This window comes from Onychostoma macrolepis, chromosome 04 (genome assembly GCF_012432095.1).
Source record: "Onychostoma macrolepis isolate SWU-2019 chromosome 04, ASM1243209v1, whole genome shotgun sequence".
Classification (NCBI taxonomy): Eukaryota; Metazoa; Chordata; class Actinopteri; order Cypriniformes; family Cyprinidae; genus Onychostoma; species Onychostoma macrolepis.
Window position 1 is genome coordinate 28031945 of NC_081158.1, and position 27285 is coordinate 28059229.

Consider the following 27285-nt stretch of genomic DNA (forward strand, 5'->3'; position numbering starts at 1 on the left):
ATCAGCGATTCAAAGGGACTAAACAGGATGCACAGATGGAAAATATTCTGTTATTATTTCTCTCTCTTTCAATCTCGTCTCTATTTCTCCCTCACACGCAAACATATGCCAATCTCATCTACAATGACGCATGATGAGCTCCATCTGAAAATAATCAGCTTCTTTTTTGCCTCGCTGTCTGAAGTGTTAACAGCATTTTAGGGAACAAATTCATGTCTGGCCGAAGGACGTACATGAATAAAATGTCTTCAAGTTCTGTTATTTCACACTTTCTCACTGTATTCTCTGTGCATCATGGACCTCAATCCAAATTTGATTGTAAAAATCAGTGATATATATATATATATATATATATATATATATATATATATTTTTTTAATTAATTAATTTATTAATTTATTTTCAGTTGTGGATGAAAATGTAAACAATTTAAAGTTTATAATTTAAAGTTATTGTAATGCGTTTTGTATGCATTTAAATTGGACGGTGATGTTTCATATTAAAACGTTTTGCCCTGAAAAATTTTTCCTATAACATTTTGACTGCCTTTATTCAGTTGGACTGCATGGAAAATATAACAAAATCACTCATTAGACAAGCAGTGTTTTACTAATAGTTCAACATGGCAAATTTCTAATATATAAACATATGGAGTCTTTATGCCAGAACTAAGACACTTGTTTTATTAGTTGAATTAATGCAGCTGTTCAATATTCTGTGGCTCCTCTGCAGTGAATGGGTGCCGTCAGAATGAGAGTTCAAACAGCTGATAAGAAAGTAATAGAAACATAAGAAACATGACAATAATCCATAAGCAATCCACAAGACTATTAATGTCTTGTGAAGTGAAAAGCTGCATGTTTATAAGACAAACAAATCCATCATTATGAAGTTTTTAACTTTAAGCCATTGCTTCCGGCTTTCATGCAGGATGTCCCTGAGGGCGAGTACATTTTAGGCAGGTTTTCATTTTTGGGTGAACTATTCCTTTAACCGATTTGTGGAATTATGTTATGGAAAAACCAAAGAAGTGTTTTTAATAATATTTTGTCTATATCAGATTGTTGTTGATATTATTGTTTGATTAAAAGCATTTCAGTTCAAACACAGGCCTGACATGAAACATGAAAATGTCAAATATCAGTTTTTGTAATCAAAAAGGGGATGAAGAACAAAAAAAACATAGGAATAACAACGCCAAGTCAAGACTTCAATCAGTTTCTGTCTGAAATGTTCTTTTAATCAGCATAAAACATAAGTTTGGTGCTACTTATTATTTTAATACAGTTGATCCCAGTGTGTTTTTGTGCTGGTCTAAATCAAGCAGGTGCTATTTTGGAGCAGGAGTGTTCCAGACTGTGGCACTGCCCATCATGACTGTTTCCTGTTTGATATTTATCAGCTGTGATGAAAAAAAAACTTTCCTAAATTAAAAAAAAAAAAAAATATATATATATATATATAATTATTTATACAACAGGAACTCTGAAAAAGAAAATTAGACATCTTACAGTCCTCATCAGACTTGTTTTTCATACAAAGGTGAATAAAGATTTCATAATTTGATATTAAAATGTATTAATATTGCTAAGAATATCATGCATTTTGTATTTTTTATTATATTATTTATTTAATTGTATTATTTGCATTTTAAAAATGTCCCTAGAAATGAACCTAACACACCTGCACCCAGTTACAAACCAATATTTGTAATCTATTATGATGATCATTTTGTGAAATCACTGTTTCACTTAGAAACTATTGTCCTGTTGCTTTTTTAATTGTACACTTTTCAGATTGACATCTATTCCATCTGACTGTTTGTATCCGCAGCAGAATGCAGCACTGATAAGGTCAGAGCTCGTGTTGATCCCTGAAAACAGCAGTTGTCCTCCCAGTGGGGTTGACGGTCAAGGGTCAACAGCTTGAGGTCAGCGGGGTGGAACAGGAGTGGGGTGACTACACTGGGGTACAAATGATCTCTCGCTCTTGTTCCTGCGTTTAACTCATGCAGATTCACACATGCACTGAACAGGTTTTGCCCCAGCTGCTCCTCAGTGGGGATTTTCAGAGATCCACATGCAAAAAGCACAACTCACCACAGGGTGCAAAAATCTAATTCATCATCTACACTTCCATCAAAGCAGGTTATTATTAGGGGGGGAAAGCAAACAAACAACAAGACTTTTTTCTGGAAATTCTGAGAATAAAAGTCTGAATTGTGAAATATGAAGTCAGAGTTGCTAGAAAAATTATTATTATTATTATTTATTATTATAATATATATATATTTTTTTGTGGCAGGAAAGAGAAAAAATGGAATTTAAGATTAATTAAGATGTGAACAGAATTTTGAGGGGGGAAAAAGGCAGAATTGCGAGATATAGCCTATAAGGGATGTAAATTCAGAATTGACAAAAGAAAAGTCAAAATTCTGATTTTATATTTTGCAATACTTACATTTTTACTCTCAGAATTGGGGAAACAAAGTACGCATTGTGAGATAAAAACTCAGTCAAAAAACAGTCGCAATTACATTTATTTTTTTATTTTTTTTATTTTTTTATTTTTTGTTCAGGCAAAAACGGGTGATATTTACATACCAGTCGAATTACAGAAATGAACTTAATATTTATTTACTTATTTACAAGTTGTTCAAAACTAATGTAAATGCTTCAAACCAAAGCAACAGCAGTTTATTAAAAAAAAAAAAAAAAAAAAAAAATATATATATATATATATATATATATATATAAAAACATATAGAAAATTTTTATTAAACAAATATAAAAAGAGTTGCGAGATATAGCCTATGGGATTAACTCAAAATTGAGAGAATACAAGTCAAAATTCTGATTTTATATTTTCCAATACTAACTTTTTTAGTCTCAGAATTGGGGAAACAAAGTTCGAATTGTGAGATATAAACTCAGAATTGCAAGTAAAAAGTCGCAATTAGGCCTACATTTATTTATTTATATTTGTATTTTATTTTATTCAGGCAAAAACGGGCTTCCATGCTGAGGTGATAAGCTATTTACATACCAATCAAATTACAGAGTGGAACTGAATGGAATATTTATTTATTTACAAGCTGTTCAAAACTAATGTAAATACTGCAAACCAAAGCAATTGCAGTTTATTATAGTCAGGCTCTAAATCAATTTAATAGGACAAGACTCTCGCTCTCAGCTCAATGGTGCTGATGCTTTTCTCTTGTGAATTGGTTTCTGCGCATGCGCGGCGTTTCCAACTATCACACGCGTGTTGTGTGTTTGATAGGAGGGTGTTACTGCAACGGGATGTTTCACTACGGCTTTCTGGATGAAGAGCAGGCGAATACGCTCCGTTTATTAGAGAAATCCTCCAGTACGAGCAGATATGTGGGCTGAATCCTCAGCCTTGGACTGAGAATGGGTTAGACGAGCGATGGTTGTGTTTGAAACTCTTCCCATCTCGCAGCGGGAGCAAAACAATGAGGACAACAGCAGACAGAGACGGGGACTAATCAGTGTCATTCATTCCTGGACTTTCTTTTCTCCTCTTTGTCGTTGAGATGATAGTGGAGCTGGTGTGCAGCGTGGTGGCTCTGCTCCTCTATATGAACACACTGAGCGCTGATTTCTGCTATGATGACAGGTACACTCCTTCTCCATCACTTCACCTTAACAGTTAAGCACAACAATGACAGGTGTGTTCAGTTAAATGTGCTCTTATTCACACAGATAAAGTAACCCGTATGTTTATGTTGAACGCGCTATTTATTGTTTGACTTTCTGAAAACAGCTTTAGTTACAAAATGTATCACTCTTACTAAATTTATTTACACATGGGAAACGTGTAAATAAGTGGCAGATTAAAGGGTATTAAAACATGTTGATTACTTTAATTTGTTTATTTTAATTTATTTATGACACTTGCAATATATCTAAGAAACATTCATTTGTGACATCTGGTCGCTTTTATTGTTTGTCGTTTTATTTTTATTTTTTCATTGTTTAGCGTGAACTGTTCGCGCTCTCCTATCCATTGAGATGTCGTCAGAAGGGGGGAGGTCAGTTGTCACATTTTTTAGCCAAGTGAATATTTTTCAGTTTGGATTAGTTAATTTTAATTAGCATGAATTAATAAGCATGTAAAAGGTAGCCTATTGTGCAAACATGTATAGTTAATAACATGTAAAAGATGTGACAACTTGCCCCAAGTGACTCAAACACTACAAATGTTGTATATTTTTCTAAATTGAACACACCCGATTGAGCTCATTAGTTCATTTAGTAGACTTCAGGGCCTGAAACAGATGTGGACGGAGACATCCAAAATGTGCACTGGTGGATCATGGAAACAGACTGATCTAAAGCATATTTACTGAGATATAATCTCTGTTACAACTAGCCTATCCTGTATTTGACTGTGTGACAGGATTGGTGTTACTGTCTTTCTCGCCATTACATTACATTACATGCTTATTTCTGGGAAATTGTTTAAAACCTTTTCAGCATGCTTTGCGAGACATAACCCTGGGCATCTTTTGTGGGTTTTCTGCAGAGAAATGACCCATGAAATTATGGGTTTAGTGTAGTAGTCAATGCAGAAGGAAAGTGATAATTTGTGTAAACTTCTCCAGCTGCTTCTGATTCCATTTAAGATTAATTTATAGACTCCCAGGTGGAACCTAATCAGGCTTTAAAGATCATTTTAAGGACCCACATCAGTGTCCATGCCATAATTGTTTCAATATATCTTCGTCAACAAATGTAAATTATTGATTTTCAATTGGGCATATATTAAAATGCAGATTCAGCAAGTGCTGATCTACTCTGTGTTGATAGACAAAATGTCATGGGTGAAATCCAGTCATTCCAGTAGGAATTCATGTGATTGGGAGTTTCGAGTGAGAGCGAAAAAGTTCCCCACGCATATTTCGCTCATGCTCAAGTTGGTCATGACCAATTGAAAACTGCTTAGTTTCAAACCGGTGGATAATGGGCCTTTTGCGCACAAAATTCGACAGAAAATTTCGCTGAGGAGACTGCAAATTTTAGCTCTAACTAGTTGTCTGTAGGAGTGATGCATATAGTGTGTCTCTCACACTGCATTTAATTGTTAAATCACGGCTCGTGACCTTTAATTTTCAGATGAGACCCAGTGTTAATTTAAACCCAAGAGATGCACACATGCATGCATCCTTCTCTGTCCCTCTTGAGTGACCACAAATACCCAATCAGTACACTGACCTTACAGAGTCATTCATCAAATCGACCTTCTCACATAAAGGTCAACAGTCTTGCGTCCTTCACCCGTTCCCCGGGGTTTAAGTTGCTTTGATTTATGTGATTGTGTGCACAAGGCATAATCAAAGAATCTGGCGATTGGTTTTCTGTGATTCCCGTCTCGACTCCTGGGACTGGTTTCTGTCTCTGACTGTGGTCATGCACCAGCTGTTGAAGTGTGGTTGCAATCCTAGGTTTCTAGAGCTCTGGAATACAGCGCTCTGTCTCTGTTTTCTTAATCACGTCAAGTGTTTTTCCTTGGAATGGTATGGAGGCTTGTCCACACTGCATGCGCCAATGGTAATATCAATAAAAAAGTGAATAAAGCATTCTTGGTATGAAATGCGCAACTTGACTGAAGGCAGAAGACGTCAGCCAGTGTTAATCCTACTGGGGGAAATTTATTTTTACTTGTCTTGAGAGCGATGTTTGAGAGCCGGCATGTGATCTTGTGCCAATTGTGCTGTTCTAAAGCATTTTCCATGACTCTGACTGAGAGTTATACATGGTTTTTGCCCTCTGGATGAGTTTCACATTGCTTGCAGAGATAAAATCTTGCTGTTTGTTTTGAATGCTAGAGTTTTATTGGTGAAGAGACTTCCAGAGGATGTTGTTTGCAAATTAGCTCAGGTTCAACCATGTCCATATCCGTTGCAGAGGACATGTTTTTGCTTAATTCAGTGGGATATTACACTTGTAGAGCGGTTGCTTCTTAAATAATAAACCGGTTGCAATTGATGCTTGGTACTGTGAGACATCAGCAGTATTGCATTGTAATAAAAATCAAACAAACTTGTCGAACAAAAGATTTGCATACAAAATAAGGTTTTTAATCCAACCCAGTCATATACCGCTGCCCACTTTTCTTCATTCTTCATGTTTTGTTCATCTGTAACAGTCCTTAAACATGACCCTAGAAATGTGAAATGGGCCTCAAGGGGGATTTACAAAGAAAACATCCATCTCTTTTCCAGCTGTGTGATGAAATGCATGCTTAACAAGTTGTCTTGCGTATTGCTGTGAAGTTACTTTTGCTGTAACTTTGATATCTCCTGCAAATAAGCAGGGAATGTTTTCTCTTTATTTCACTAACTATTTTGCAGTATCTCAATTGTTCCTTTCGGTTTGATGGTTATCTGGTGCACATGTTTTATCAATGGGGAGACTGTATAACACTTTGTGGCTTTTAGGCGGAGTGTTTCATTGCGCCTTTGTGTGTATTGTGATTGATAGATTGTGTCAAAGAGAACTCGCACTCTAAGCTTTATCACCGTATTTGTGGTCTTGACAGATGTACAGATTATAAATAATTAAATTGCAATTCAATTCTCATATGAAACTTTCATACTGCATTTTGGTCACATTGTTTTTGTTTCACTCTCATATCCATAATGATTGACAGCTGTTTTGTTACCCATATAGATTTTATGTAATTCTTAAAGTAAAATATCACACATTTGCCATCCACAAAAATATAATAACCAAATACTTAAGCGGTCTATCGTCTTCATGACACTAATCCTTGCTATTACAGGCCTTCGTATTAGTTGGCAACAGTCCATTTATTTTATCAAATCATTTGTTCTAGACATGCTCTCATGCCTTTTAAAATGTCAGACTGTTATTATTATTAAAGCTCTTGGGGTTTTCGGACAAAGAGTTTTCCTGAAATTGTCTTTTTTATCGATTTGGAAATAGGTATGTGGTCATTTGTGGCCTGGGAAATAATTCAAGTCAACATAATGAATTTTCAGTATACGCATTTCTCCAAACCATATCGCAATCATTGAAATCACCCATGTTCATAGAATGATCATTTTACGCCATATAATTAATTAAATATATATATATTAAAATACATGTATATTAAATTATATTTTATTTTATATTATTGTTAAATAAAACCAAAAAATGTGTAATGAATCCACATCAGTCTACTCACACTTTATCTCATTACAGTTAGAGGTGGCTGGACTTTATAACAGATCAATGCTTTTTTTCCATTAAGTTGTTCAATTCAGGGTGTATTGAACCTGTTACAATCCCAAATATCCACATTGGCACCAGAACATTTAGCACTTTCTTTTTTTTAAACTCTTCTAACCGAACCGTTGTCATTCAGCTCTGACTGCTGTGGGACGAAACATGAGCGATGCAGTGAAGAGTGACTGATTTAAAAAGGGTAATTTGAGATGTTTGGAGGCTGTAGAGAGCGCTTAAACCACACAACCCAGACAAGTACATCACATAAATGATATATTTTATGAAGGAGAGGCAGATGGGCTTCATCAAAAGTACCAAAATGAAATTTAAAATCATTTTGAGTGGTTATAGTGAGCCAGAGGCAAAGTGAACGAGATGCAGAGCGAGTGAGTGACTGAAAGGTTTGATTTGCTGCCAGTGGAAATAGTTGCATTTTAAAACACTCCAACACAGCATTTCTCCCTCGACCCCATAATGTGCTGTATTATTCCACCAGTGTAGAACACATGTAAGTTTTTAAGTTCAAACCTACCATCCCTATTGATTTATGCACATTCTATGGGAGTCTGTGTCGATGTTATGCTGTGTGTTGGGGGTTGATGCCTTGATTACTTGCAGATTTGCACTGGTTATCCTTCTGTGGCCAGCTTCGAGGAGCTGTCAGCCAACTCTGCACATTTGAACACTGTCTGAATCCATAATCAGGGTGAAACCCATCATGTACCGGCCAGTGACACCAGCCTCCCAATGGAGGATCATCTACAGGCAGAGTTAAGAGTAAAGTTTCTTGAAAGAGCATATCCAATGTTTCAACAAAGAGCATGTTGCTTTTATTGAGCTTTACTGAGCTTGACTAGCATTGGTGTCAATATACCACCATGGGATCTGACCCTTTGTACCCAGAAACATCAAATAAATGGTTATTTTAAGAGAAAAGGACATTAGTTTTGTTCAAACGTGAGTGCAGTAGAATATGCTATTACATTTAGATTCTTTATAGTTTGCCACTATGTGCCTCAATCATTCATGGTATCACATCAAGCAGAATTTTATTGTGTGCATGGATTCTAGACTCTGACAGCTCCTGTCAGTGCCACTATGAGGTAACTTTTGGAAACGTGAACCCCCTTACGTTCCTTCATAGAAGTCGTACCAGTGTAAGTCTGGATCAAAGGGTTCAGCAGAGCGGTCGTTGAGTTATGAAGTGTTCACACATGATGAAAACCTCAGTCCTGAGGTCTTGCAGAGTTGAGGCATAACTTCCCATCCAGGTTAATGTTCAACAGACCTCAGAATATGGTTGCTGATGGTTAAAATCTAGAAGATATTTTGAATGTATGTGTATACGTGTGATCCATGCAGAGTTCGTGGCCTTTATATAGCTCATGGCTTTTTTGGGTCTTGTAGAGTCTGGGTCTTCTCTGGTCCCCAAATTGGACTTAGTCAGGCTTGTACTGATTTTTATTTATTTATTTATTTTAAATGACTTATAACTTTCAGTAGGCTGTTGGATTTAGTCTTCATCTCTTGCATTACTAATATAACACCACACTGCAATATTAATTTATTTACTTATTTCATTTGCTTCTTGTTTCTAATATCACACAATGCATTATTTATTTACTTTAGTTACTTATTTAATTACATACCATTTTTATTTATTTATTTGAAAATGACTAGTTTCAGTAGGCTGTTGGTTTTAGATTTCATCTCTCTCACGTTACTAATAAACCATCACACTGCATCATTTATTTACTTAATTTTTATGTGCTTTAGTTATTTATCTAATACTTTATTTCATTCGTTTATTTGAGAATGGCTTTGGTTTTAGTTTTAATTTTTTTGCATTACTGTAGCATCACACTGTATCATTTTAGTTTCATTTACTTTATTCATTTGTTTAGGTACTTATTTACTTGTGTACTACTTTATATATTTATTTTAGTTTTCAATCCTTAAATTTCTAATAGCATCACATTGTACCATCTGTCTATGATTTAAACACACCCCAGTTTATCAGAAACTACATTGTTCTTACAATAATGCTGAATCAGCTTTCGGGTTAAAGTTTTATTCATTCAGTTCCCAACAACAATAAAATCAACTTGGCTGTAAGTTGTAACTACCATCACTATATGAGTCAGTAACTTTCACTGGATCAGACGATGTCTTTCTGGGTGTTTCATTGGTCAGACTTGAGATTTGTTTAAATCAGATCACCCGGCACTGATTAAAAAGTTGTATTTTATTCAATTTGTTTATATTGCTGTGCTTATTTATTTATAAGTTTAGTTTTGTTCTTTTGCGAACTGCCAAATCTGTAAGTTTATGTCTTCATAATATTTTCCATTAATGTTGATAACCTCGGGCTGAGGGACCACACACACTTTAGCCCAGCAATTATGAGCTCTATCTGCACTGGGGTCACATTGCACTGGGATCTGCCTTCTCCCACAAACACATAGGTGGGCATAAAATCTCGCCACAGTAGGGGGAAATTCAAACCCTCACAAGCCCCCACAGATTACACACATTTGTAGCTGTTTGCTGTCTGTGTGATCGATGACGATTGTGTATCATCTTTCGGCAGCTCCTGCTCTCAGCACTCTCTGCCTCCTCCTGTCTTTGTCTTCCTCTTTCTTTTGCTCTCTTCTCTTTCAAACGCTTCCTCACCAGCGTCATGCCAATTTGGAATCAAGGGAGCACACAAAAATAAATCCTCTGTTCTCAATGTCAGTTCTGTGCATCTGACTGACACATCCTTTAATGAATTGATGCCTTCTGCTCAGTTAGAGATTAATGACAATCATAATCCTGTTGAGCTCAGAGAGTGTGTGTGTGTGTGTGTGGGGATCCATCAACACGGTGTCATGCCGTGATAATTGGGCGGCCTGGTTGACAGGTTAATCACAGGGTGATCATGGTTCATGTGGAACATGTGGTCCTGGTCATCTGTTAGGAGGGAGTGAGTCAACTGAATCAAATCCCAAGCCTTGTTAAACGCTGCTGATTGTTTCTTGTATTGATCTTCTTTAATCTTTGTGCTGTTTTACTGGAAAGACCAAAGATAAACAGTGAAAATGCTTCTGTTTTGCATTTGTCTAGTTTAATACAGTTTTTCCATTACAAACTATGGTCAGTGTCACGGTCCATGTCACGAATGTTATTAGTGACCTAGAAATAATGCAGAATCTAATGTATTTCTCATTAATTTTATGCTACAATGTTTTACATTTGTCAAATCCTGAAACTTTATTTCCCTGGTTTGAATTAGATTATGAATCCCATATTTTCAGTGAGGTTTCAGACTTTTGGATCCCTACTAAATAATGTCTTGCATAACCTTTTAATAGATGAAAATAGTGAACAAAATGGTTTAAATTGTTTTTAATTGTGGTTCTGGTTGTTTTGTGCAAAAATAAAGTAAGCAAACATGTATGACTATTTACAGTATATATATTCATAAATATTTCTTGACAGTGTTCCAGCAAGTATGATTTTTCATAAAGTTTTTTCAGACTTTGTTAGCTTTATCTGTGCTAATAAGCAACAAAAATATGTTAGATTTGTTCTTAATTTCCTCAGGAGTTTAGGTTTTTTTATGTGCAAAAAAATATTTAAAGTATGAGGTTTTCAGTTTTTGTCAGCTTTATTTGTGGTAATAAACAAACTGGTTTAAATGGTTTTTGTTCTTAATTTTATAAGTATAGTAGTTTTGATTTTTATCCCCCAAAAAAAAAAAAATCAAGCTGCAAAATAAATTAATTAATACAAAGAAATAAAATCTGCACATATGACCAGTTATAAATCAAACAGTGTCTGTGTTAGAGTTTTCCATTTGTTTTGTTTTTTTCCCCAGCTTGATCTGTGCTAATGGTTCTCTGTGCTTGACATTTATTCATGCATATTCTGCCAAAGCTACCTGCAACCTAATGAGGGCCTCTAATTTTGCCTTCCTGGATGGATTTTATAAATTACTTGAAATGTCACATCTCCATGCCCAGCTGCTTTATGAGTTCAATAGAGATTCATTAGGCCGTGTCACAGAGCGTGGCAGCAAAGTCCATCATTGAGTCTAGTCTATTCAACCAAATTCTCCACACTCTTAAGCTCAAATGCATTTCTAGGTAATTACTGCTGCTTCAAAAGGCACGTCGTTTTTGAATTCCTAATTTGAGGGGATGTTTTTATAGCCTCTCACTTCGTAAAAGGAGAAGGAAATGTAATGGTTTTAAAAGGCCCTCTGCTGTATTTCTCACACCTGTAGCCCTCTAGCGCTGAGGCATTAATGCGTTTCCCATTATCGACCCTCAGTATTTTTTTTAGGATGTGTGAAGGAATACTTTATGATATTGAGAATTTGTTTTCCAAAGAACAAAGCATCTAAAAATTCCCATATCCAAGTAACCTTCCCTGAGGGAAAGCTGCAACTTCACCGTTTTATACATATGACCTGTACTACATCACTCAACCTACATTATCTTAATGATATGCTGTGTGTGTGTAGGGAGGGGGCGATGTCTAATGCTTTGTGTTTTTCCTTTTATTCTGCTCTGAGCGATAGGGCATCATTAGTAACCGCATTCGGGTTATATTTCATTCCTATTCAAATCTTTTTAGGGTCTGCAATTCATCACCAGTCCGGAAGCAATCTGTTTGCTTTTCCTGTGTTTCCCCTAGATAAGAGGCGCATAGAGCGTTTTGCCTGCCGTGTAAAGAGATCGCAGTGATATGAGGACTTGTTTAGGTTCACTGTCTGCAGCACACTCATTGCTATGCAATGCCATTACCGGTCAGATGATACAGTTAATTTATTGTTCAGGTGCGGAGGGTTTGTGTGTGTGCGCTTTTGAGAAAGAGACATTTCTGACAGACAGTGAGGAGGTTTTGTAGAATTTATTGTTCCCTGAAGTCCACATTATAGTTGGTCATATGTTTATATGTTCGTGGTTGTGATGTCTAACCATCAGTGCTGGGTAATAAATGCATATAATCTGGAATATGTAATCAGATCCCAAAAATTAAGTACTTGTAATTAGAGTAGTTCACTTTTTAAAATGCTCATTATCAGATTACAGTTACTTTTTAGGGATTACATATTCACACAATCGCAGTAAATGATTCATGATTTTTTTTGATTTTCTCAGTTTTTTTCTTTTGAATTTTTAAATGTCATTGTTTTCATATTTATTAATGTTTTTTTTTTTTTCTTATAAAGCAGGGATTCCCATTTTTTATCAACCAAACCTCTGTCTCCGAGGAAGTTATTTCAAATAATTTAACAACATATTTGCATGTTTACAGTTCTCTGATGTTGATAATGGTCAGATTTACAGGCAGGTAAACATTTTTAGTGTTCAAGTGTTTAAATTTTATGTTGTATTATATTAAAAAAGGGAATATTTTCTTTCCCATTTTTTCTTCTTTTAAAAGTATTTATATATTCAGTACCTTTTAATAGTACATTTAAAACGAGTTTGAATTTAAAAAAATGTAATCTAAAAGTATTCTAAAAATAGTTTACTTAATAGTTTTTATAGAATACAATACTGAGTAAATTACAGACTACAATTTGTAATTTAACCAGCTCTGCTACTCATGATCATTCTTTCTAAACTGATTAGTATTTCAACTCTAAATTTCTAAAATGATGAAAATGTAATGTTTACCTTACATTCAATTTTAACTGGATTTGAGACAAATTTTTCAAACCATGAGCTGAAGAAGAACCCCCTGCTCATTCCTCAGTGCTGTTTTTCTCTTATCTGGCTCACAGATAGTATTATTCCTCATGCGGTGTCTGGCTCTAGTAACATCACACCATCAGGTCCTAGAGTTTGTGTTTTATCTGGCCTCGCTTGATTTCAATAAACGGAAAGAAACCATATTTCAGAGTGGGATTTAGATAAACTCCTGCCTGCTGTGTTTATCTGTCTTGGAGTGTGTGAGCTCTGAATATCTCTCCGATATGACATTCATGGCCGTTCTCAGACATCATCTGTCAGTTTTTGATGAAATGGACATTTCTACTGCTCGATATGTTACAAAGATTCGCAGTGCACAAATTAGAATACTATGATCGAGCAGTACGTCTAGCCACAATCTAATCTCTCTTTGCTCTGTTTTTCAAAAATTTATTTATTTATTTATTTTTTACATCTTTCTGTCTGTTTGTCTCGTTTCCTCCTCATTACCTTCCATCCCTCTCTTGTCAACTCAAAGTGAATGTGAATTTTACATCCATAATGTGACAATTCAAAGTGAAATGGTGTTAAATTATTCATCAATAATTGATTGGATTAAAAGTGTGCACCCCTATATCTGAAAACAAAATGATACAATTTTAAAATCCTTTAAGATGGTAAAATAGTTGCAATTTCATCTAATAAAAAGCTCAAACTACTATAAGTAAAATGCAAGCTGCACCCCCCCCTCCCCCCCCCCCCATCTGCTGCTTTAAATACTTGTGCTCTATCGAGTGGATGCTGATTAGCGGTCAAGTCCTTCAATTCCACATATTTGTAGTTTTGTCTCCTCTAAATAACCAGAACGCAAAAAGATATTGGCTTATAAACTGCATTAAATGCTCTAAATTGCTGTTTTTCCTTACTGTACCCTCAACTTCCTTGGAAGTTTGTGTTCCTGAAAACATTCAGATGCTTATTTACAAGACATTATTTCCTGCCTTGCTCAGTGACGATTCCCTGTGGTGTTTAATAGAAGAATAAGAGGCAGATGAGTGGAATATTACACAAGCTTTAATTCAAACCATGGCAGATTTCTAACATGCATAAGCCTTATGAGTGTTCGCTGTTCTGGGAGCTTATGTGGAGTTTTAGAAGAAGAGGTTGTTGTGGGACACAGCTGGTTGCTTGCCAATTAGTGGATGTTCTGAAAAGTGTTACAAAAAGAGAAAGAGAGGTCAGAGAGGAATGGATAAGGAACACAGATGAAGAATGGAATCTGATGAATAGGTCTAGGCTTTTTTCTTTTTGCCCTCATTCTCGGTTTTGTTCTCTTTCTTGTGAGTTTTGTGTTTTTAATGACTAGTCTGGGGCAGCCGGACAATGAAAGAGCTCCAAAAGAATCTGCTGTTCTTCATTTATGGATCTGTACACTTTTACTCTCGCCCCCTCACTGGAGTCTGAATACATTCAGCTGTCTTCTCCTCGAGCAGGTGGGAGATTTTTAGGTCACTGTGACATCCAGATAACCAGCTTACCTTCACTGTTAGACATTTCTGTCATTTCTGCAGTTATTTACTGTATATCATCCAGTATAATACTGCAAATTCCCTTTACAGTAAATAACTGTAATACCCTTTGCATCATTGGAATATTCTGTGACGTCAGACCCCACATAGAGAGATTTACTGTATTTTTAAAATTTGCTGTATACTACTGTATTTGCTGTAACGGGCTCTTTGGCGCCATTTTATTGAGGTTGTTTTATTTTCCTCATTTCTTACATTTGGATTGACACGATTTGCCCTGCACTGTGTCTATAACGCCGCAACAGCTTGGGACTGACTACACTGGACATGTTACATCGCTTGTAATGATTGGAAAATCCGTTTGTAATTCGTGTCAGAAACAGCGCGAGCGCTTGGAGTGCATCTGTACGTCAGAAATATACCGGGGCATCACTTTACTGTCCGCATCCACTGTAGATAGTCTATAATATTACTATATATACTGTATATAATGGGTTCTATATTGTTTTTCATCGAGTCGCGCAGTGCCACTCGCGTCCGAGGAAGACACGGAAGCAGTGGGGCAGCGCCGCGGGTTTTTTTGTGGGAGAGCTCCGGAGAACATCTGTGCTGTGTGTCGATGCACCTTACAAGAAAATAAGACCAGCAAGCAAGGTAAAAATATATGTACGTTTGTCTGTGTGTTTGTCAGATTTTTGCACACCAGTTTACCTAACGTTAGTAACATTTACCCGTCAACATGGCTTTAACAAACTTACTATGGTAAACTGCACTGTCGTTTCAAACGACTTTTGTCAGCTTATTGAATTAAGTTACCGAATTAAAATTATTTTTAACGAGCAACGCTTATCTTATATTAACATTAGGTTAACAAATGTGAAATTTTGTTCGGGTGTTAGTAGTAAATGTTGGCCAACTATGGTTTTGAGAGGTTTGTGTATTCTATATGGAGTTTGCCTTTTAAAAGTGTCATTTCTACTTCTTGTTTTTCAGAGAAGACATTTCTGTCACTAACAAAGTGGATGGTAAGTAAAGGTGGTGGCCACGTTTTGGAGCAGCACCTGGGTTTTGCAGATGTTTGTCTTTTTTCCCCATTATGTTTCTGTTGCCTAAAGATTCTTTGTGAAGATGAATCCAGAGGACACAACATAATGCACTGCAAAACGTCCTAAGACAGGAGAAATGGGGAAGATGCACTGTTCCAGCATTGGAAGACTATATTTTTAAGTGTTATACATGCAATAGTTTAAATAAAGAATATGATATTTTGTAATTATTGTGTCTGTTTTAACCGAATGCCAGTAGTACCTATGTAGAGTAATAATAAAATTAATTCTATATAAAAATAATAAAATCTAATGAAATCTATATTAAAATGAATTAAATACAGTAGTATACTGATGAGTTGGATTTCTTTACAGTAAGTTATTGTAAAACAGTACAGTTTGCAACTGTAAATCAAATGCAGTTTGCTACTGTAAATCTTAATTACAGTAACTTACTGGCAACAGTGTTAAAAGGGTAAAAAACTCTTTGAAATGTCTAACAGTGTTGCTCCTCCTGATAACACCAGACATACAGATGCAAGACAAGAGCAAGATTCTGAAATACAGAGTAAGAATTTCACCAGAGTAAAAAATAACTATAACGTGGGCCAAAAAAGTATTTGGACACTTATTGTATGAATGTCCCTGCACTAGATTAAATCTAAAGATGAAACCAAATGATATTTAGTTTAAGGTACTGTACAAATTGTGGCCAAAACCTGTATTTAGTCTTCTAGGACAACTATGAACTTTATGGGAACTGAAAACTTGTAAAACAAAAAAAGGTCTAGTTTATTATTTGGGGAATGGAGTAAAACCATCTATGATCATTAAAAGCAACAGAATTCAAAAGTGCCATCAAATTAGCATCAGTCCCTGGGGTGGTTCTTGAAGATTACATTTTGATTTGCACAGTAAGGCTGTGAGTAGACAGACATGGTTTGTTGCTGGGAGAACCAGGCACTGTTAGAATTTAATCGGGGCCATCATTTATCACCGCTGAGTAGACAATGTAGACATTGGCTTTTAATTAACTCCTCAGACTCAATTATTGCCTATCCAGACAACAGAAGATGGGGATCAGGATACGCAGTTGATAATATTTCACTGCCTGGTTACTTCCCTGTAATGTACATTTTGAACATGCATTTGTGTTGAAATGCAGTACAGTCCGGATCCAGGTACTGGTGCCCAGTTGGGTGGCCCTATAAATCCAGCTTTAACTGGATTTTATATAAGCCATTTATGTTATGAAAACTATCACTGTTAAAGCTCCAGTCATTGCCTGGTAAGAGCATTTGTGCTCCATTCACATTTTATATGCAGGGAAGGCCTGCATATATATTTTCATTAAAAGCACCTCAATGGAGGGCCAAGAAACACTTCAAGCTCACACTTTTCCAGATGTGCAGCTCAACATCCATCACAGTGTTCAGACGGTGAGACTTTACAGGGTCTGGACCATGGGAAGTGAGGAAATCAGGGCTTTTTCAGGCTTTTACAGTAGCAGGTTTACAAAACCTGTAAAGTATTTTTGTTGTCCCACTTAATGTATAATATAATAATGTTAAAATGTATATTATATTATTTTCTCTGAATTATTTTGTAGAGTAGAGTAAAACTAAACTTGGCACCAGCTACTTAAAATATTTGAAAAAATGCCGAAAATGGTCTACTTTATTTGCTTGCAGAAGTTACTTGATTGGTTGTTTTGTTATTCAATGCATTTAAAGGACATGTAAGTGGCGCTACTTTCTGAAGGTTTTCAGAGCATATAAAACATACCTGCTCTCAGCTTCTTAATTAGTTACTCAATTAGGCTTGATTTATTTAAGTGTCAGAGCTTTTAAGCTGTGAAATACTCCATTTTAAACCCTCAGTGCAGCCAGGCGATGTGTCTGATTGACGGAACTGCAGTGGTTTTATAAGGCATTGATTTCCTTTAACTGCGGTTCTCTCTGTGGCTACCTCTGCCACTGGGCTTCTTATGGACATCATCCATCATTGAGCTAACAAGACTTCTTTGTGCTGAGTGAAATGGCTATTCCATTAGCATGACATCGCTCTGGGATTAGCCCAGATGGCTTGTGCTGGAGATGAGTGTCGGTTCTGCTGTAGCGAGGAAGCTCTCAGATCAATTGTCAAAGTGAGAAGAATCACAGATACTCATTGGGTCTGCTCAGATCATTAAAATGATTGTGAGTCAGTGCTGTTTGTATGAGGGCCATCACATTTTTTTTTCTCCATTTATCTGCAGTTGCTGTCTCTTTGAGTTTGAATGTGAGCAATCTGCATTTTTCTCTCAAAAGCAGAATAGATAGTGATGCTTCAATTAGGGTAATTTTTCCGTTTCCTATGATCATTTTGAAAAAAAAAAATAGCCTTTTTGTTTTTCAATTTTCAATTTTAAAATTTTGCCTGTTTATTTTTGTGTATTTATTTTGTCTACATTTCATTGTTTTCTCTCTTTCAGTTTATTATTCCATTTTTATAGTTATTTATTTATCTGTCTATTTATGTATCTACTTTAATTTATTTACTTTCCGGTTTATTTTTGTATTTATTCATTTATCTTTCTATCTAGGCAGTGCCCTCCAATAATATTGGCACCCTTGGTAAATATGAGCAAAGAAGGCTATGAAAAAAATGTTTTTATTGTTTATCCTTTTTGATCTTTTGTGCAAAATATTAACAAAAATAACTCTCTCACTGAAAACAAACGATTGCAATGCAAACACACAACACAGTTTAATCAAAAAACAAATATCTTTGATAAATTTATGTGCCACAATTACTGGCACCCTTTTAGTCAATACTTTGCCAAGATAACAGCACTGAATCTTCTCCGGACTGATGAGTTTGGAGAATACATGGATACGGGATCTGAGGCCATTGCTGCATACAGAATCTTTTCAGATCCTTCCCATTTTGAGGTATATGCTGGTGGACTCTCCTTTTCAGTTTACCCCACAATTTTTCTATGGGATTCCAGTCAGGGAACTGGGATGGCCAGGGTAAGACCTTGATTTTTGTGGTCAGTAAACCATTTTTGTGTTGATTTTGATGCATGTTTTGGATCATTGTCCAACCACGGCCCATTTTAAGCATTCTGGCAGAGGCAATCAGGTATTCATTTAATATCTGTGAGTCCATGATGCCATGTATCCTAACAAGATGTCCAGGTCCTCTGGCAGAAAAACAGCCCCAAAATATTAAAGACCCACCACCATATTTAACTGTGGGCATGAGGTACTTTTCCATATGGCTACCTCTCTGTGTGCGCCAAACCCACCTCTGGTGTTTATTGCCAAAAAGCTCTATTTTGGTTTCATCTGACCATAGAACCCGATTCCATTTGAAGTTCCAGTAAAGTCTGGCAAACTGAAGACGTTTGAGTTTATTTTTGGATGAGAGTAGAGGCTTTTTTCTAGAAACCCTTCCAAACAATTTGTGGTAATGTAGGTGACGTCGGATTGCAGTTTTGGAGCCTTTCTGACCCCAAGACCCAAATATCTTCGCAGCTACAATTCTTCAGCTGTGATTCTTTGAGATTTTTTGGCAACTCAAACCATCCTCCTGACAGTGCATTGGGACAAAATAAACACACGTCCTCTTCCAGGCTGATTCATAACACTTCCAGTTGATTGGAATTTCTTAATTATTACCCTGATGGTGGAAATGGGCATTGTTTTTGCTATTTCTTATTGCCACTTCCCATTTTGTGAAGCTCAACAATCTTTTGCCGCACATCACAACTATGTTTTTTGGTCTTGCCCATTGTGATGAATGAGTAAGGGAGTTTGGCCTATATGTGTTACCTCATATTTATACCCCTGTGAACCATGGTTGAACAATTTCCTGTTCCTAGTCACCCAGGTGTACTAAAAATTTAAAATATCAATGAAAATATACTTGCTCAAATATTTTGCTCATATGAATTCATAGGGGTGCCAATAATTATGGTGTTCTGTTTTTAACATTATTAAATTCAAGGAGCTGTAATATTTTGGTCTAATTAAATGCCCTGGATCTCACTGCATTCTGTCGCTGTGTGTTTGTAACAGGCCTTCTTGGCAAGCTTTTCTCCTGTAGCTGTTGTTGGGCTAATCAGGAAGTGTTCTCTGAGCAGATGAAAGAGTCCAGCACTGAAGGACACTACCGTTTCCCTGCTCCTCCCCAGTCTGCCAGTGTCTTTGATGGTTGGAAAAAAACTATGTGTGTTCCAGTTGGCTGTTATAAGTTTCTTGTGTTCATGAATGGGTTCCAGTAGACAAGAGGGCTAAATCTTAATCAAGATCTCGGCCTGGTTAAATGCTCATGCCAGAGTTGGCTTTAACATCTGGCCAGCTGTGAGTGCCTTGGCTTTGATCACTGCCTCTTTACTGCAGTTTTTTTGCTTTTGTTCACTGCATGACCCCTATAGATGCCTTTTATTGTGAATGTATGTTGATGAATGGTGGCGCTGAATTGATTATTCTTGATTAAAAGATGCCCTTTAACTGTCAAAATATTAAAGTCGGTAATACTGAAATAATTTTGTGACCAAACAATAAAAAGTTTCTTCTTGTAAATACATTTTTATGTAGACACTTTATATTATCTACAAGTCTGATTTAAAGCATTTAAACAGCCTTCAGATCACAAGAAACATAAATTTGGCTTTTTTTTTTTTTTTTTTTGACTGGTGGTGTATATGTTGCATATTTAACCTTTTAGATGGATGACATGAGATATTGCTTCTGATTAAAAGTGGAGCGCTCAGTGATTTGGTGGTGATGTTATAGCCAGAAGCCATATGGGAGAAAGGATCAGCAGGATCAGGCATTTCTGCTGTAATGAGTTTATGATGTATATCAGATGTTGTGTACCATACACAACACTGACGTCTCCTCAACAACTGAAATATGGGCTTAGTGATGTGGGTTCAAATCATTATAAAAATCTGAAATATCAGTGACACCTTAAGAAATCATGATTTTAGTGAATGCCGTGAAGAATTGGTTAAATGAATGTGCTAGCAATTGTATTTTAGATTTTTTACTACTTATTTTGTGTTGTCATTCTCTGTTGAGAAGATGCTTCACATACTACATCATATACTTTTGCTTTATGCCCTAATGGATGTTTTTACACTTGGTTTCTTTAAAGAAATAGGGAAACTCTTGCCAGTATGAATTAAATGAAACCAATCCATCATAGTGGTCCAGCATTTGTGAATGCGGTGACATTTATGAGCGTGTTTTTGATGCCAATTTTCCCCAGAATTGTTTTCTATAGAGCGTTTATGAATACTTGCCAGCAAGGGGTTGTAAAGACTGCAAATGGGATTTGCTTGAATCTGTTGGAAAACATAGATACTGCTTCATGTTAAGCTAAGTAACATTTTAGTTCATTTATTTTCTAAGACAGTCATACAGCTGATTGCTTTTCATTACTGAGTTTGTTAAAACTACAAACACAAGGGTTGCACACATCTCTGTTGGGACAGGTTTAAAGTGATTAAGACCTTGTCCTCCAGCTGTGCCCCTAAAATACTCTGGCTCCATGATATGCCTGTAATCTTGTTAGCGTCAGATTAACACTGCAGCCATGTTCCCCTGTGCAGGGATGCAAAACCGTTCTGTCCCGCTCCAGTACTCAGCACTAATCTGCCAATATAAGGTGCGGTGCAGTATTTTTTTTCTTAACATCTGTTTCAATGTGCTGTATTTTAGCTGTTTGACAGATGGTAGAATATTGTTTTTTAAAAATTATTGATGATGATGATAATAATGATGATCATTTTGTTCGTAATAAGTAACAAAAAGTTGATACAAATGAACACATATATAAACACAAAAATATATAAAAGAATTAATGTTATTATTAATAATAATAGTGTTTTTTTGTCTTGTCTTTTGTACTTTAGCTGTTTGACATGGTAGAATACAATGTTTTAAAATTATTATTATTATTATTATTATTAATAATAATAATATAGTATTGATGCAATAATTTTGTATGTAATAAAAAGTAATAAAGTTGATAGAAATAAATATAATAATAATAATCCTAATATAACAACAACAACAACAGTAATAATAATAATAATTATTATTATTATCATTATCATTAAATCAATTTTATTTATGAATAAAAAAATCATACAAACACATTTATTCATGAAATTATTTATTTATTTTAAATTTTTTAAATTTTAAATCAATAAAAATATTTATGTATTTTATTACCTGCAGTGTTTACATCTAATCAAAATTCCAACGGAAAGTAGTCTAATTATATAGGGCCGATTAGTTGTTTTGGAAACCCACCGACTATTTTATTTTAAGAATATGTACAATAATTGCAATGAGACATAACTGCTTATGAACAGTGTACAAAACTTCTCCTTGTACCCTCAACTGCACGCTCAATCCGATTACTTTCATAGCACAGGCTATGTTGGAATTGAATAATGACTGTACATCAAGCCGCCCTCACAGTCAATTGCATTAACCTTCTGAACTCTCAGTGACTGAGAGGCTTTGTGAGGCGACTCACAAGTGATTTATAGAGATTATAAACACTGGAAGCTGAAAACTTCAAATGTATGTGGTGTAAAGTGTATTGCCAATGAAAAGGGATAGATGCTCCAAGATAGGACTGCATTTTTCCAGTCCCTCGAGGAGACAAATGACGCTTTCTGAAATTTAGGAAAATGTAAATTTACAGGCCGTCACAACTTGAGTGTGTTTCCTCTTCAAGGTCCACAGATAAACCTCATAACAACTCAGCCTCATTACTGCTATTCAAAACAACCAGCTTTCTCAGGCACTGCTTATCTTTGGGTCAAATAAGGAATGGTAAGTGGAGACATCGACCTTTGCTATAAAACTTAAATATTTTGGAGACACTCAAGTGGTCAGTGTCACAACTGTCTGCCGATGAGCATCTTGGGTTATATAAATTTGATTGGACCACACAAAATCTAAACACACAAGCTACATTTGTTTGTCTGTCTACATCTTTGCTTCTGAGTGTGTTTGTAATAGTTTGTAGAGCAGTACATGCTATTTGCTAATACCTTCAGTTATGACCTCGGAGCAAAGCTGTTCATAATGGACCAAACTATATTCACAGTAATCTGATTTGCCGTGACCCAATTAGAACAAGATTACCTCATAATCAAATGTACATGACATAAGCACCTGCATAAATCCAGATAAGAGTTAATAATGTACAATTGTTTGCAAACACTGTGGTCCATTTCTGAAATGTTCAGGATCTACTGTCTAGAAATGCATAAAGGGCTATGCAGATTCATCTAATGTGGTGTAATCTAATATAATTTAGATAAAAAATTGGCTTTTCTATTGTTAAAGCTAATTTATCTATTTAATGTATTTGTTATGTGTTCTATATTATAGAATTCTATATTATGTATTTTTAATTGTATTTTCTTCATATGGCACTTATGCCAAATGGACTGTCAGTATAATAAAGAAAATGGCAATATGTGGAGTAATGTTTGTGATATGTGGCGTCTGATGGTTTGTGACCTCACTGCAGGGGTCATAGCGTGATGGCGGCCGTCGATCTCTTCACTTTCCCAGCATTGTGTTTCCTGAGTCGAAAACAAGTGCAGGCTTTCTCATGGAGTCACAGAGAGCTCTATAGACAGAGATATGGGTCACAGGAAACTGTGCCGCTTGTACTGAAGGCTTGATGTATTAACTACCACTGAAACAGACTGGAAAAGTATTATTCTTTCTCTCTATTTTTTGAAGGGGGTATTTATTTTTAAGATGTATTTTTGTAGGATGTTTATTGCATTCCATATTACTGCCTTCTAGCTACTGTAAGATTTCCCCTCTGACTTTATTTTTAATTTTTTTTGTTTCTAGGATATATAGAGCCTCGTTGGCCTCACTTTTCATTCTTTTGTATTCTGTGATAAAGTAAATGTGCCCATGTTCATTCCCCCGTGGCCTTGGCTTTCAATCTCACCCTTTGGAGATCCTTGAAATTTAAATATTCAAATCAGCTCCACTCCCACATCATTGCCAATCACAAATGAAAAGAATACATTAAACTGGTGAATACATTACTGGTGAATACGCATATATCGTGCTACCACTGCCGGGACAGCAGGATAGTGATGGCTTTATTTAATACACTGTGAAATACAGTGAGTTCACAGGTGCTAGTACAATTTACAGCACTTATTACAGAGAAGAAAAGCTGCATTAGGATGCCATTATAATGAAACGGTTATTTATTTATTTAACATTATACTTTTTCTTAAATAACTTAATTTATTTATTTTATTTTAAATTATTTTAAACATATTTACACAAAAACCCTCTCTTAATAGTCTTGGGGTCCAAGTGATTTCAAATATTATTAATTTTTCATGTTACTCTTTATGCAGTATTTGTGTAAAATAAAATAGTGGCGTGAAATCATGTCTTTAAAACTGTTAATTAGGTCATAACTAGGGCTGTCAATGAATACAATTAGGTCGTAAACACCAATTTTATGCCACTTTTATAATGTTAATGTTGTTCTAAATATCTATGTTATGCAATATGGCACCTATTTATGTTACCTCCTTTTTTAAAAAAAAAAAATGTATTTTCTCTTTCCATCTTCTTTAGCCGAGCAATCAAAACCAACCAAGACCTCCTACCGGACACTCCATGGACGAACATCCTGTACGATGACTTCTGGGGCACTCTGCTCACCCACAGCGGCAGCCACAAGTCTTTCCGCCCCCTTTGCACTCTCTCTTTCCGCCTCAATTATGCCCTGAGCGGCTTGGACCCCCGGGGCTACCACCTGGTCAACGTGGGCCTGCACTGCTGTGTCACTGCGCTCTTCACTGCATTCTGTCGCCCCCTGCTGGGTGGAGGACCGTGGAGCCTGTTGGCGGGTCTGCTCTTCGCCTCTCATCCCATACACACTGAAGCGGTAGCTGGGGTGGTGGGGCGAGCAGATGTGGGTGCAGCATTTTGCTTCTTGTTGTCCCTGATCTGTTATGCCCAGTACTGCCGTCTCAGGACAGCACACTCGGGCGGGATTGAATGGCAGACAGTGCTGTGGCTTGCTGGGAGTTTGGGTGCTGCTGCAGCTGCTTTACTGTGGAAGGAGCAGGGAGTGACTGTTCTGGCCGTCTCAGCTGTTTATGACCTCTGTGTTGTGCATCGTCTGAGACTCCGGCAAGTGATAATGATGGTGCTGAAGGTGAGATCTGATTCTCATTGTGTGAATCTCCCTAAAGTCTGAGCAAAAATGCAACAGGGGCACTGAGGTGGTACAAAACCAGGTCCTGAAACTTTATGAATTTTATAAATATACTGATATAAATCCAGAGTCTAGTTTAAAATGCAGGCCTATTTCAACCTCAATCTTGAAAACTAGAAGCTTAAAGTTCCTATAACCATCTTGGAAAATGCATTTTTGTAATGCAAGAAAATCACCCAGATGTCTTTTGAAAATTAGTTGGTCTTTAATGATTTAGTGTAATGTTATAACAAAACATAAGTACTGTAGGTGCACTTCCAAAAAAGTGAAATCGGTGTGACTCAAGGTTATTAACAATTTTTTTTTGTTTTGTTAATTGAAATAAAATAAAATATAAAAATATAGATTAAAAAAAAAACAGGAAATTAGAATGTTACCTTGGCAACTTACTGATATAAGTTAAATTTAAAGTGCTAAAATTACTAGATGGCAATAAATAAAAACATAAAATGTAACTAAAACTGGAAAAAAATATAGTAGTATTTAAACAAAAAAAAAAACTTAAAATATTTTAAAAATATTAATAAAAACTATTAGTATATAAATATTAAAATAACACTAGTGCAACTTTGCATGAATGTGTTTTGGACCCTTAAATATTTATTGCGTCATCACTACATTTTTAATGATCTTCACAGGTGCTGGAAAAAGTCACTGCATAATGTTTTAACATGGACATTTGGTCATATATTTGATACAGTGTGTGTGTGTGTGTGTGTTTTTTTTTTTTTATGTCACTTTCTGTTGTTCAGTGCGAAAAAAAAACAAAAACTTTAATTTTGCTTGAAGATTCGAAATGCTTGTCTGAATGGCAATAGAATTGAAGTCCTCTAAAATGCTCTTATAACAGTAAAAATAGATATTTCTCCAGTGACAGTGAGGGGAAAACATGCAAAGTAATTGTACTGCCTTTCTAATAATATAAGAATCCCATGTTTTATTTTTTTTTTAGGTGTTACTTAAGGTACTTTAAGTATTACTTAAAACAGTCTTGAAAATAATGTCTTGGAAAATAAGGGAACCGTGAAAGTGGCTTTTACTTCTTGATATTTCTATAAAAGGGGTATTTTACTATGTTTTGTTCTGATTAAGATTACTTTATTAAACAGACAAATGATAAGTGTTGCATTATGGCAAATGCCATTTAGCTCTATGTAATGATTCTGTGGGAATTATCAGACTTAAACTCATGATCTGTTCTGTACAATATACAAAGCTAATATTTAAATGTCCCTTTTTATCAATATTATGATAAATGGGATTTTTTGCAGGTCTCCTCCACCCGTCTCCAGACAATAACGCAAGGGTAATCTTACCAGTCCAGACTCTGTACACAGATGCCAACTCCGCAGCACATCTGGGCTCTTTATCGTGGCCTCTCTGCCCATGTCTCCGGCTTTTCTTGCTGGTAATCATGAGGCACATGAGAGGGGCGACAGGGAGAGATTACAAACCCTCCAGACGGCCACGAGCGCATGGGAACGCAAACAGAGGGAGAAAAATGAGGATGAGGAGGAAGAGTAGAGAGGAAAGGAAACCATGCCCTCACTTCCTCTCTTTCTTTTTATCAAAGCACTTTCTCGTTTACTCTTAGTCCCATGGTGTAAAATAGTCTCATTGGCTTTCTATGCTTCAGAGAGGCCTCATTAAATGCAGAAGGAACGGTCAACAATAAAAGATCCCACAGGATCTTCTGAAATGGTTTTTGAACAGCGAGGCTCTGACTTTGCATATTTAATGCCACGCGTCTTAGCCTTTAAATTCACGCGGTAATGAATGCATATCACGGTAATGAAAACAGATAGGGAGCCCTCATTGATATTCCAGAGGCTACAAACACCCCTGATATACGATATTGCTTTGATTTGAGCAGAATGCGGTGTGAGTCTAAAACAATACGCTGTAGATTAGTTTTGAGGTTCGGCCATACGAGCGCACAATGCAGATAGAGGGCAATTTTTCATCCCATTTGCTCTCTAATCGGACGGAGATGAGATAAAGCGCTGGTGATTGTCTGGAATGCGTTCTGCCCTTTTTCTGAATAGCACATGGCTGCTGATTTAGCGTAGGATCTCCACACCACCATCCAACCTGTCTTATTCCGGAAACATTAGAAAATGCTAATTTGATTATTGAACTTTTAGGGACGAAATGCAAAAGGTTGAAGGACTGATTAGCGAGGTAAATGAATCTTTCAAGCTTCACGAGAAATGCTTCATAGTCTCTTTTAAGGTAATTCAATGATGACGCACAATATTTCGGCTCATTTGTCTCAATGTCGTGTGAGTGGGAAGATTTGCTCATAACAGTCAACAATTTGATTAATGTGGCGGCATTTTTGCTGTGACGGGAAATTTAGCTGTGAAATGATGCCATGGATCTCACATTTCCTTGAATACAGTTCATTTCTGGTGTGTAATGACTTTTAGATGCATGAACTGTCTGAGGTATTATATATTGATGTTACTCAGACTGTAGGTCTACTGTT

The 27285-nt window shown here is 36.0% G+C and overlaps 1 protein-coding gene across 2 annotated transcripts in view; it reads left to right on the top strand.

Moving 5' to 3' along the window:
* The first annotated feature begins 3207 nt into the window (after positions 1-3207).
* Positions 3208-27285, top strand: part of tmtc2a (transmembrane O-mannosyltransferase targeting cadherins 2a) — a 35103-nt gene continuing 11025 nt past the window's right edge. The window contains exons 1-3 of one of the 2 annotated variants that reach the window (XM_058774201.1): positions 3208-3639; positions 4003-4054; positions 24152-24737. In XM_058774201.1, coding sequence (XP_058630184.1) covers positions 4035-4054; positions 24152-24737 — 606 coding nt within the window. In that variant the 5' untranslated portion in view covers positions 3208-3639; positions 4003-4034. The remainder of the gene's footprint in view (positions 3640-4002; positions 4055-24151; positions 24738-27285) is intronic. The other variant, XM_058774200.1, reaches the window with a different exon arrangement.